Here is an 11064-nt window from a genome sequence, read left to right on the forward strand (position 1 = left end):
CTCGTTTATTAACTTTCTCTTTGTTTCCACGTTTCTGCTTCAGGTTAATAAAAAAACAAAAGTAAAGTTCAAATTAATTCTGTTTCAAATCAAAGCAGAAAAACTTTTCTGTGCGATTATTTTTGCATAAATGATTTCATTATTTTTAATAACTTTATTTAGGGATAAATACTTATTTTAGTTTTTACTTCCTGCTCTGTGCTATAAATGTTCCAAACAGATGTTTTTACAAATCAAGTCTAAATAAAACAAATAAAATAAAAACACTGTCAGAGTTCAGAGATTTTAATCAATAAAAATCATTCATGTTGGTTTAAAAGCTTCAGAAGAATCAGTCTCTGTTTGAGGCTGCAGGATGACGACGACAGCGATGACTCTAAGAGCTGCTCAGGGGGCGGAGCTTCTACACGAACTGATCCGTGCTGGTCAGTCATGTCTGCCCCCCCTTTGAGGAGCACAAACCTGGTTTGGTGTGATGTGGAAGTTAAAATGTGAACTCTGAGGGTCGTTACATCAGATGTGAACCACTGATAATCAGAGAAGAAGAAGAGCGAGGTACAAACCACACGGGGACGAGCTCTTATCAAAGATCTCCTTCATTGTTTTAATGGTTGACATTGTGCCACAAAAATGTCGCGTCCGCAGCCACAGATGGCGTGCTGAGACTCTAACTCCACCTGCTTCTCTGCACAATCTGGAAATCACTTCTTACATTTATGTATAAATATATACAGTTTATAGTCATTCTGAGTGGGGGGGGCACATGAAACCAGCAGCGCGCACGCAGCCGCGTATTTACACAAACAGGAATGTACAGCGGCGTGAAGGAGGGGCGTCCTGCCACGAAGGCACGTGGATGTTAGGGGGCGGGTGTGAGGAGCTGCACGTGCACGCTGCTGGTTTGAGCATGTGCACAACGGCGGTGTGGGGGTGTCGCGCTGCTCTGCACGGGGGTGAAGGGCAGCACGAACCAATCAGACACCACCGTCCGTTTCTGTTAAAAATGTTTACGTGTGTTTTATCAGCGAGTGTCAATCAAAGAGGCCCGGTGGGGGGGTCGGGGTGGGGGGGCTTACCATCCTACTGCCGACTGATAAGGGGTGGGGGGGTGTTGTGTTGGAGCTGCACAGCGGCCTGCTCAGAGTCTTCCTCCCTCCTCTTCCTCCCTGCTTTCTTCCTGTGGAGCATGGTAACATCGAGGCGGGTCGTGGGCTGGGGGGCGGAGGGGGGCCGGTTGTGGCTGATTTTGACTCTCAGCAACAGCCTCCAGACGAGGTGTTGACCGGCTTGCTCTGGATCTTGACGTTGGACTTCTCTGAGGCGCCGGCCGTGGCCCCGGGGCCCATTCTCTTCTTGATCTCGGCTGCCATGGTCATGAAGGCCTGCTCCACGTTGGTGGCACTCTTGGCGCTGGTCTCCAGGAAGGGGATCCCCAGGTTATCAGCAAACTCCTGGTGGGGGAGGAGAGGAAGATGGAGAAAAAACAACACAGGTCTGTTATTATTTAGTTCCCTTTCTGTGAAAGTTCCTCCTTTAACGAGCCGTTCTGAGTTTCATTTCTAAAGTACGTCACTCCTTAAGTTGACTCCGCCTCAGAAGATGGAGGTAGCATGTTTCTGATAAAGATGGAGGTCTCCAGGTGCAACTGTTTAATGAGGTTAATAAATCCAAAATGTTTAAACGCAGTAATTAACGGTTCACATGCATTACTACGAGTTACGCTGTGCACATCTCCGGCTTGGTCCATCACTGCTGACGAGAAAGCATTGTTTGCTAGCATCTGCTGCTAACTTATAGCTAACTGCTAACTTACAGCTAACTGCTAACTTATAGCTACCTGCTAACTTACAGCTAGCTGCTAACTCACAGCTAACTGCTAACTTACAGCTAACTGCTAACATACAGCTAACTGCTAACTTACTGCTAACTTACAGCTAACTGCTAACATACAGCTAACTGCTAACTTACAGCTAACTGCTAACTTACAGCTAACTGCTAACTTACAGCTTACAGCTAACTGCTAACATACAGCTAACTGCTAACTTACAGCTAACTGCTAACCTGTTTCCCTCTGGGATCAGTAACTATCTGTATCTATATACAGAGCTGGAGTGTTTCTGACTGCAGGAACAGCTTCATTACGTCTGTTTACTGCCACGAACACCAAAGGGTGGAGTTGAGCTCCTGCTCCACCCTGAAAACAGACAAAGCAACAAAGAGGTGTTAAAACAAGGCTGAGACAGCGAGCCGCTGAGCTTAAACCAGCAGATATTTGGACTAAAGTCTGTCTGAAACCTCTCAGAAAAACTGTAAAAAGGGCAGAATGTCACCTTCTTTGAGTGTGTTTGTTAAAAACAAAGATCAGACTCAAATCTTAAAACTGGAATCTTTCTTTTAGTTTGCTTGGGTCAATATGAACATCTGCCTCTGAAATCAGTTTTTGGGGTTGTATGTTAAAGTTAAACAAACTGTTTACGTTTTTATGGAGACAGTTTGTGACAGAAGCCACTCGCAGATCATTTTATATTGAAAAACTGAGGGATTCTTTCTATTCATGAACTGATCTTCATGTTTTAACATGTACTCCTGAATGTGGCCGGTAGGATAATGACTCAGAAGTGTTACAGTCAGTTCTAATAGATGAGATCATGACCCTTCCATTTAGCCATTTATCTTTTTATTATGCACTTATTCAGTTTTGATTCCTTTTCTTCACTGGTTTTTGACTACTTTCATTATTCATCACCAGTCTGAGGTTATTTGTTCTTCTTTCAGTCACACCTTCACCATGTCTACTCTCCAGTAAAAGGTTTAGACGTTTGAGGCCAAAAGTGATCTCAGTTTCAGACTGAATGATGTCATTAATTAGACAAAAATATGTTTAATTCAACTCAGGAAACTTCCATTCTGGAACCTGGAGACTGATTCAGATGTTTAACCTGGAGGTAAATCGTGTGGTCAGAGCCAGACCGTTGGCGCCGTCGGCGTGGCCTCCACTCACCTTGGCGGTGGTGTAGTCCACAACCTTCTTTGTTGTGAGGTCACACTTGTTGCCGACCAGCAGCTTGTTGACGTTCTCGCTGGCGTAACGGTCGATCTCTTGGAGCCACTGTTTGACGTTGTTGAAGGATTCCTGAGGACGAGACGCACAAACACACCTTTAACACATCACTAATGATGATGAAGAGGCAGTAAGAGGCTGAGAGCAGGAAGCTGGTATTCTGAGGTGTGCCGAGGTGTTCTGAGGTATGCCGAGGTGTTCTGGGGTGTTCTGAGGTATTCTGAGGTATGTCTTAGTGTTCTGGGGTATGCCGAGGTGTTCTGAGGTGTGCCGAGGTGTTCTGAGGTGTGCCGAGGTGTTCTGAGGTATGCCGAGGTGTTCTGAGGTATGCCGAGGTGTTCTGAGGTGTGCCGAGGTGTTCTGGGGTGTGCCGAGGTGTTCTGGGGTATGCCGAGGTGTTCTGATTTATTCTGAGGTATGCCGAGGTGTTCTGAGGTATGCCGAGGTGTTCTGGGGTATGCCGAGGTGTTCTGAGGTGTGCCGAGGTGTTCTGGGGTGTGCCGAGGTGTTCTGGGGTATGCCGAGGTGTTCTGATTTATTCTGAGGTATGCCGAGGTGTTCTGGGGTATGCCGAGGTGTTCTGGGGTGTGCCGAGGTGTTCTGATTTATTCTGGGGTATGCCGAGGTGTTCTGATCATCTTCTCTGTCACCAGCTCTGCAGACCTCTGACACGTCATAGCTAAAAACCTTTTAAAGACTCGTGTTTACACATTAGACTGCAGCAGCTCTGTGCACGTGGGTGTAGAGTGTGCACCCACGCTGGCCCAGTATGGATCAGGTTGTGCTCATTACTTCAAACCTTTTAAGGTTTTTGATATTCATCTCAGATCATTGTTTTTATTTGTGGTTTTAAACACGTGCTTAATGATGCCTGTTGTGCTTTTAACGCGTTACAGAGAGCACATCTATGGGAGGGCGGGGCCTGAAACAGAAGCCCCACATGGACTCAGAGTCATCCAACAGACTGGGTCCTGTGTTACACACTTCATGAAGTCACGGCCACATATTCGCTGCCACTGTGTAAATAATAAGCTGAACGGAGCACCCAGGAAGCTTTGGCGCCGCCTCCACCCCTTGCCTCCGTCCTTGTGTGCAGTGACTGTGGTTAAAACAAAGACACGACCTGTTCTGGAGGAGCTTCATCACAGCTGACGCCTCGGTCCGATCAACTGGTGCCTGTTAAAGCTTTAAGAGGTCGTGACCCTAAAATTTACGTTTCAACCAGTTTTATTTAGAACAAAGTGACTTATTTCTTTATCGTTGACACATATTCTGTTTCATGTATTTAAATAGTATAGTTTTTTAAAGATTAAATTTGTTTTTGTTCCCCCCCTCATATGTCTAGAAATTAATGTGATTTTCAGGTAAAAAGTTAAATAAATGAGACAAACAACGCAGGTACCAGCCCCCACCTGCAGGTGGCACAGTTGAGCTGCTCAGTGCATCCTGGCAGAATTCAAATATATAAACAACATTTAACCACTTATGTCCCAGTTAAACGTGCTTTAGATGGAAAATAATCAGATTTTCTTGCTGCTGACACCAATTCTCACAGTTTACTTCCTTTTTGGGGCTCACACGGACTCTGGCTCACCTGATCCGTGACATCATAAACCACTATGATGCCGTGGGCTCCTCTGTAGTAACTGGACGTGATGGTTCGGAACCGCTCCTGCCCGGCCGTGTCCCACTGAGGAGGTAAAGCAGAGCCCGTCAGACCAAAAATATCACATGCAATAAACTCCGCCCACAGTGGCGGCCACCCATCAGCCGTGTTCTCTTACGATCTGCAGCTTTATGGTCTTCCCGTCCAGCTCGATGGTCCTGATCTTGAAGTCCACGCCGATGGTGCTGATGTAGCTCTCTGTGTACGTGTCATCCTGAGGGGACAGACAAGTGGGTGTGATACCTGCAGGTTATCAGCAGGTTATCAGCAGGTTATCAGCAGTGACACAACAGGTAACTTACCGCAAACCGGAGGAGGAGACAGGACTTTCCAACCCCAGAGTCGCCGATCAGGAGCAGTTTGAATAAGTAGTCACTGTAAGGACAGAATCTGGGTTTATTCATGAGAAAATCACGTCTGATCGTTCTGAACTTCGTTAAAGCTCAACGTCTCACTGTGTGGCTGAAGCAGATCAGCTGTTTATCAATGAGGCCGCCTCCCACCAAGCTGCTAACGGGTCACATGACAGGAAGTACAAACTCAAGAGCAACTTCAACCGATCGGCTTTCTGAGAGAGAAGGTGGAGGAAACGTTTCGGTGCGCTCAGAAACAGGAGAACCAGCACCCCTGTCTGATGGTCCGATGGTTCAGTCCGGAGTGGTTCTGCCGCCTCCTCTCAGATGGAGAGAGAGCCTCCATCTTATTTTACATAATCATCATCATACCTTCATCTACCTAGAATCAAACTATCAATAACACAGTCTGCATGTTTAATAGAAGCCAAAAATCGATCAGTTTGTTCAAAAATCAGGCTGATTGATGAGATTCTGATCCAACAGATTCAGGCTGAAACTCAACTTGAATCATTTTAGATTCAGCACAAAAATAACTGATCAATGATCAATATGGTTCCTGTGAAACGATGTGAAACGCCACAAACCGAGAGAAGAAGAAAACGTTTCACTTTGACGTTTTCTAACTTGACAGGTAAGACACGCCCCCGACGGCGTGTCAACTGATGACCACCAGGCGGCTGTGTGGCGCCCCCCTGTGGCCGTGGCCTTTGTTTCCTTGTGTCCGTTTAAATAGAACGGCGTTCAACACCGCCGCCAGGGGCTGGGGGGTCATTCTGATGGATGATCAGCACCGTGGGAAACTGACCCAAACCTACAGATACGTTACCCTGAAGTTCTTATTAAAGCCGGTGCTCAGCTGCTGTCTCACAGCTGGTTCCTTATAACTCAGCTTTGCTCTCACTGCTCTGCATCAATCTTCACTTTATGTTCCTCCTCGCTGCTGGAGCTCTGGAACACTTTAACTGCCTTTATTTTACTTTGAAATCACTTCTTCCATCCAGCTTCCCTTCCTTTGCCCCCGAACATAATCCTCTGAGGTGGAACTCACTGCCGTCTCACAGAACTTCACTTCTGAACACGCCTCCATTTTACAGAGCCGGCGACATCGCTGGAAGGTCATGTGACCATAAAGTGCGACGGACTGCTCCTCTCCTTATCAAACAGCTCTGACCGAACAAACCATCATGTTCATACAGGCGGTGAAGAAAATCGCAGCATTTTGTGGTCACATGATCGATCCGAACACGTCCATGTTCACTTACTTTGGCTCTAATAAACCTACACACCGGACTGATTTTAGATCATTTATGATCTATATGGTGAACCGTGCCAGAAGGAAACCTCCAAACTGTCTCTAAAGCAGAGAAGAAGAACTTTGTGGAGCCAACATGCTTTTCACAGCGCAGTTTATCAGACTTCCAGCAGAAACACAATGACTGGCAGCATCTGTGTGGCAGAGCTTCAGGTGTTACCGGGGCGACCAAGTTCTTCCTTTTTTAAATTCAGGAAATAAAGATGCTGAAACAGATTTCTAACAGAGATACCAGACCAGCTCATACTTTTACTACCTGCTTCTGCACGTTTCTGTTTGACCAGTGTGAAAAAATGCAACACAAATGGGTCCATCTTTAATGTTCTGTGGTTCTGTACAGGTTTAACAGAACCATCTTTAATGTTCTGTGGTTCTGTACAGGTTTAATAGAACCATCTTTAATGTTCCATGGTTCTGTACAGGTTTAATAGAACCATCTTTAATGTTCTGTGGTTCTGTACAGGTTTAACAGAACCATCTTTAATGTTCCGTGGTTCTGTACAGGTTTAACAGAACCATCTTTAATGTTCCGTGGTTCTGTACAGGTTTAACAGAACCATCTTTAATGTTCCGTGGTTCTGTACAGGTTTAATAGAACCATCTTTAATGTTCTGTGGTTCTGTACAGGTTTAATAGAACCATCTTTAATGTTCCGTGGTTCTGTACAGGTTTAATAGAACCATCTTTAATGTTCTGTGGTTCTGTACAGGTTTAACAGAACCATCTTTAATGTTCCGTGGTTCTGTACAGGTTTAACAGAACCATCTTTAATGTTCCGTGGTTCTGTACAGGTTTAACAGAACCATCTTTAATGTTCCGTGGTTCTGTACAGGTTTAATAGAACCATCTTTAATGTTCCGTGGTTCTGTACAGGTTTAATAGAACCATCTTTAATGTTCTGTGGTTCTGTACAGGTTTAATAGAACCATCTTTAATGTTCTGTGGTTCTGTACAGGTTTAATAGAACCATCTTTAATGTTCTGTGGTTCTGTACAGGTTTAATAGAACCATCTTTAATGTTCTGTGGTTCTGTACAGGAACGGGTTTAATGTTCCGTGGTTCTGTACAGGTTTAACAAAACCATCTTTAATGTTCCGTGGTTCTGTAAAGGAACAGGTTTAATAGAACCATCTTTAATGTTCCGTGGTTCTGTACAGGTTTAATAGAACCATCTTTAATGTTCCGTGGTTCTGTACAGGTTTAATAGAACCATCTTTAATGTTCCGTGGTTCTGTACAGGTTTAACAGAACCATCTTTAATGTTCTGTGGTTCTGTGCAGGTTTAATAGAACCATCTTTAATGTTCTGTGGTTCTATACAGGAACGGGTTTAATGTTCCGTGGTTCTGTAAAGGAACAGGTTTAATAGAACCATCTTTAATGTTCCGTGGTTCTGTACAGGTTTAACAGAACCATCTTTAATGTTCTGTGGTTCTGTACAGGTTTAATAGAACCATCTTTAATGTTCTGTGGTTCTGTACAGGTTTAACAGAACCTTCTTTAATGTTCCGTGGTTCTGTACAGGTTTAATAGAACCATCTTTAATGTTCTGTGGTTCTGTACAGGTTTAATAAAACCATCTTTAATGTTCTGTGGTTATGTACAGGAACGGGTTTAATGTTCTGTGGTTCTGTACAGGTTTAACAGAACCATCTTTAATGTTCCGTGGTTCTGTACAGGAACGGGTTTAATAAAACCTTCTTTAATGTTCTGTGGTTCTGTACAGGTTTAATAAAACCATCTTTAATGTTCTGTGGTTCTGTACAGGAACAGGTTTAATAGAACCATCTTTAATGTTCTGTACAGGTTTAATAAAACCATCTTTAATGTTACGTGGTTCTGTACAGGTTTAATAGAACCATCTTTAATGTTCTGTACAGGTTTAATAAAACCATCTTTAATGTTCCGTGGTTCTGTACAGGTTTAATAGAACCATCTTTAATGTTCTGTGGTTCTGTACAGGTTTAATAGAACCATCTTTAATGTTCCGTGGTTCTATACAGGTTTAATAGAACCATCTTTAATGTTCCGTGGTTCTGTACAGGTTTAACAGAACCATCTTTAATGTTCCGTGGTTCTGTACAGGTTTAACAGAACCATCTTTAATGTTCTGTGGTTCTGTACAGGTTTAATAGAACCATCTTTAATGTTCCGTGGTTCTGTACAGGTTTAATAGAACCATCTTTAATGTTCCGTGGTTCTGTACAGGTTTAACAGAACCATCTTTAATGTTCCGTGGTTCTGTACAGGTTTAATAGAACCATCTTTAATGTTCTGTGGTTCTGTACAGGAACAGGTTTAATAAAACCATCTTTAATGTTCTGTGGTTCTGTACAGGAACGGGTTTAATGTTCTGTGGTTCTGCACAGGTTTAATAGAACCATCTTTAATGTTCCGTGGTTCTTTACAGGTTTAATAAAACCATCTTTAATGTTCCGTGGTTCTGTACAGGTTTAATAGAACCATCTTTAATGTTCTGTACAGGTTTAATAAAACCATCTTTAATGTTCCGTGGTTCTGTACAGGTTTAACAGAACCATCTTTAATGTTCTGTGGTTCTGTACAGGTTTAACAGAACCATCTTTAATGTTCTGTGGTTCTGTACAGGTTTAACAGAACCATCTTTAATGTTCCGTGGTTCTGTACAGGTTTAACAGAACCTTCTTTAATGTTCTGTGGTTCTGTACAGGTTTAACAGAACCATCTTTAATGTTCTGTGGTTCTGTACAGGTTTAACAGAACCATCTTTAATGTTCCGTGGTTCTGTACAGGTTTAATAGAACCATCTTTAATGTTCTGTACAGGTTTAATAAAACCATCTTTAATGTTCCGTGGTTCTGTACAGGTTTAATAGAACCATCTTTAATGTTCCGTGGTTCTGTACAGGTTTAACAGAACCATCTTTAATGTTCTGTGGTTCTGTACAGGTTTAACAGAACCATCTTTAATGTTCTGTGGTTCTGTACAGGAACAGGTTTAATAAAACCTTCTTTAATGTTCCGTGGTTCTGTACAGGAACAGGTTTAATAGAACCATCTTTAATGTTCTGTACAGGTTTAATAGAACCATCTTTAATGTTCCGTGGTTCTGTACAGGTTTAATAGAACCATCTTTAATGTTCTGTACAGGTTTAATAAAACCTTCTTTAATGTTCCGTGGTTCTGTGCAGGAACAGGTTTAATAAAACCTTCTTATCCTTTCTTTTAGAACACCATTAATCATCACCTGGTTTGTTTTGGACCTTAAGAGACCCTCCTTCTCCAGGTCAGCTCATTATATATGTTCTGTGTATTTTTAGAGGTTCTGTTATGGTCCATCTTTGATACCGTGTCGTGTTGGAAGTCTTCGGGTCGCATTGGACATATCTAAGTTATTCTAAACCGTCTTACTCAATCGACTCGGTGTTTATCTTCGCCCTGATAAAACGGAACTCACGTCCGTCTGAGCAGACGTTGATGACGGGACATTTTTACACGCACTCGACGTTGTAATGCGTCAATAAACAGCAAAGTTATGGATTAAAATGGTCCACAGCCGAGTTGTTCGTTGGTCGCAGTCACGCAGTGAAGTAACACTTATTACCAAACCTACTTCCTGTTTGCGGGGCTCTGTCACGGCCCGGCTAGGCTCGGCCAACACGGCCATGGGTCACTTTGTGTGTCCACGTAGCTGCTATCTGCCATCAGAACCGAGCCCGTGTGTCGGGAACTCCGTGAAACTACCGAAAATCAGAGTAACGAAACCGTCAGCGTAGCTGGTAACGGTTAGCATGCTAGCTGCTAGTTGAAATTAGCTAAAAGTGAGCTAACAAACATTGTTAACAAATCCCGGATAATTCGTCGATTGCCACTGTGTTTTATCGATCATAAAATGATGACAGAAGTGACTTTGGGGGCAAACAAAACAGCTGTCAGGAGATGCTGCGTACAGCTCGCTGCCTGAGCACCGAGGACAAAGCAGCTGACGTTCATTTTAGACACAGCCTACCGGTCCGCTCGGCTAGCTGGTGTTAGCTTAGCTTAGCTTAGCCTCCCCGGCTCAACCGGACCTGTCATAATTCACATCATAAAACTGGCACTTACTATTCAGGATTCATCGTTGACTACTGGGTGTAATCTGTTGTCGCTCTGAGTGCAGCTGGAAATCGTCGCCGATAATCTTTAACTGGCCTCGTAGTCACGAAAATACGCCGTTTTTTCGTCAAAAACTGGCTAAACTGGTTGTCGCAGCCAGAACAGTGTAATCGAATCAAATATGGCTGTCTGACTACAACCCACCCGGAAATACCGTGCGATAGGAATCATGGGTAGTGTAGTCTTACGGCAATGGGCGTTTTCTCAGTCTGAGCACACAAACGTTGTTTATTTAAAGAAGACTCGTTGTAAGTAAGTACTACATACGAAATCTAAAAGGATTAAATAGACATTTACATCCAAATATACATGAATACCTAAATAAGTTTACATATCATACTATTTTGCGTTTTTATTCCTGTTTTTTTTCTGATTACAATGTTATTTTTGTTTATCTGCTGAGCTGCTGGATATGGACATATTTAGAGTTGATCTTATTTTATCTGATTATTTTAGATTATGTGTTAGTCAGATGCATAGAAGATAATGAACTGAATAAACTATAAATGAAAATAAAAAGTACCACAGAAATGTTTA

General features: G+C 43.1%; 1 protein-coding gene across 1 annotated transcript; it reads right to left on the reverse strand.

The window, feature by feature from the left end:
• Positions 1-269: 269 nt before the first annotated feature.
• LOC140305251 (ras-related protein ORAB-1) lies at positions 270-10669 on the reverse strand. The gene is made up of 6 exons (XM_072384016.1): positions 10477-10669; positions 5030-5102; positions 4846-4941; positions 4656-4751; positions 3002-3133; positions 270-1451 (listed from the first exon to the last, which is right to left on the reverse strand). Exons 1-6 carry the CDS (start codon positions 10488-10490, stop codon positions 1254-1256), a joined length of 609 nt encoding a protein of 202 aa, XP_072240117.1. The 5' UTR covers positions 10491-10669; the 3' UTR covers positions 270-1253.
• Positions 10670-11064: the final 395 nt, after the last annotated feature.

The sequence above is a fragment of the Leuresthes tenuis genome, unplaced genomic scaffold, assembly GCF_036924035.1.
Source record: "Leuresthes tenuis unplaced genomic scaffold, fLeuTen1.0.hap1 SCAF_4, whole genome shotgun sequence".
In the NCBI taxonomy this organism is placed as follows: domain Eukaryota; kingdom Metazoa; phylum Chordata; class Actinopteri; order Atheriniformes; family Atherinopsidae; genus Leuresthes; species Leuresthes tenuis.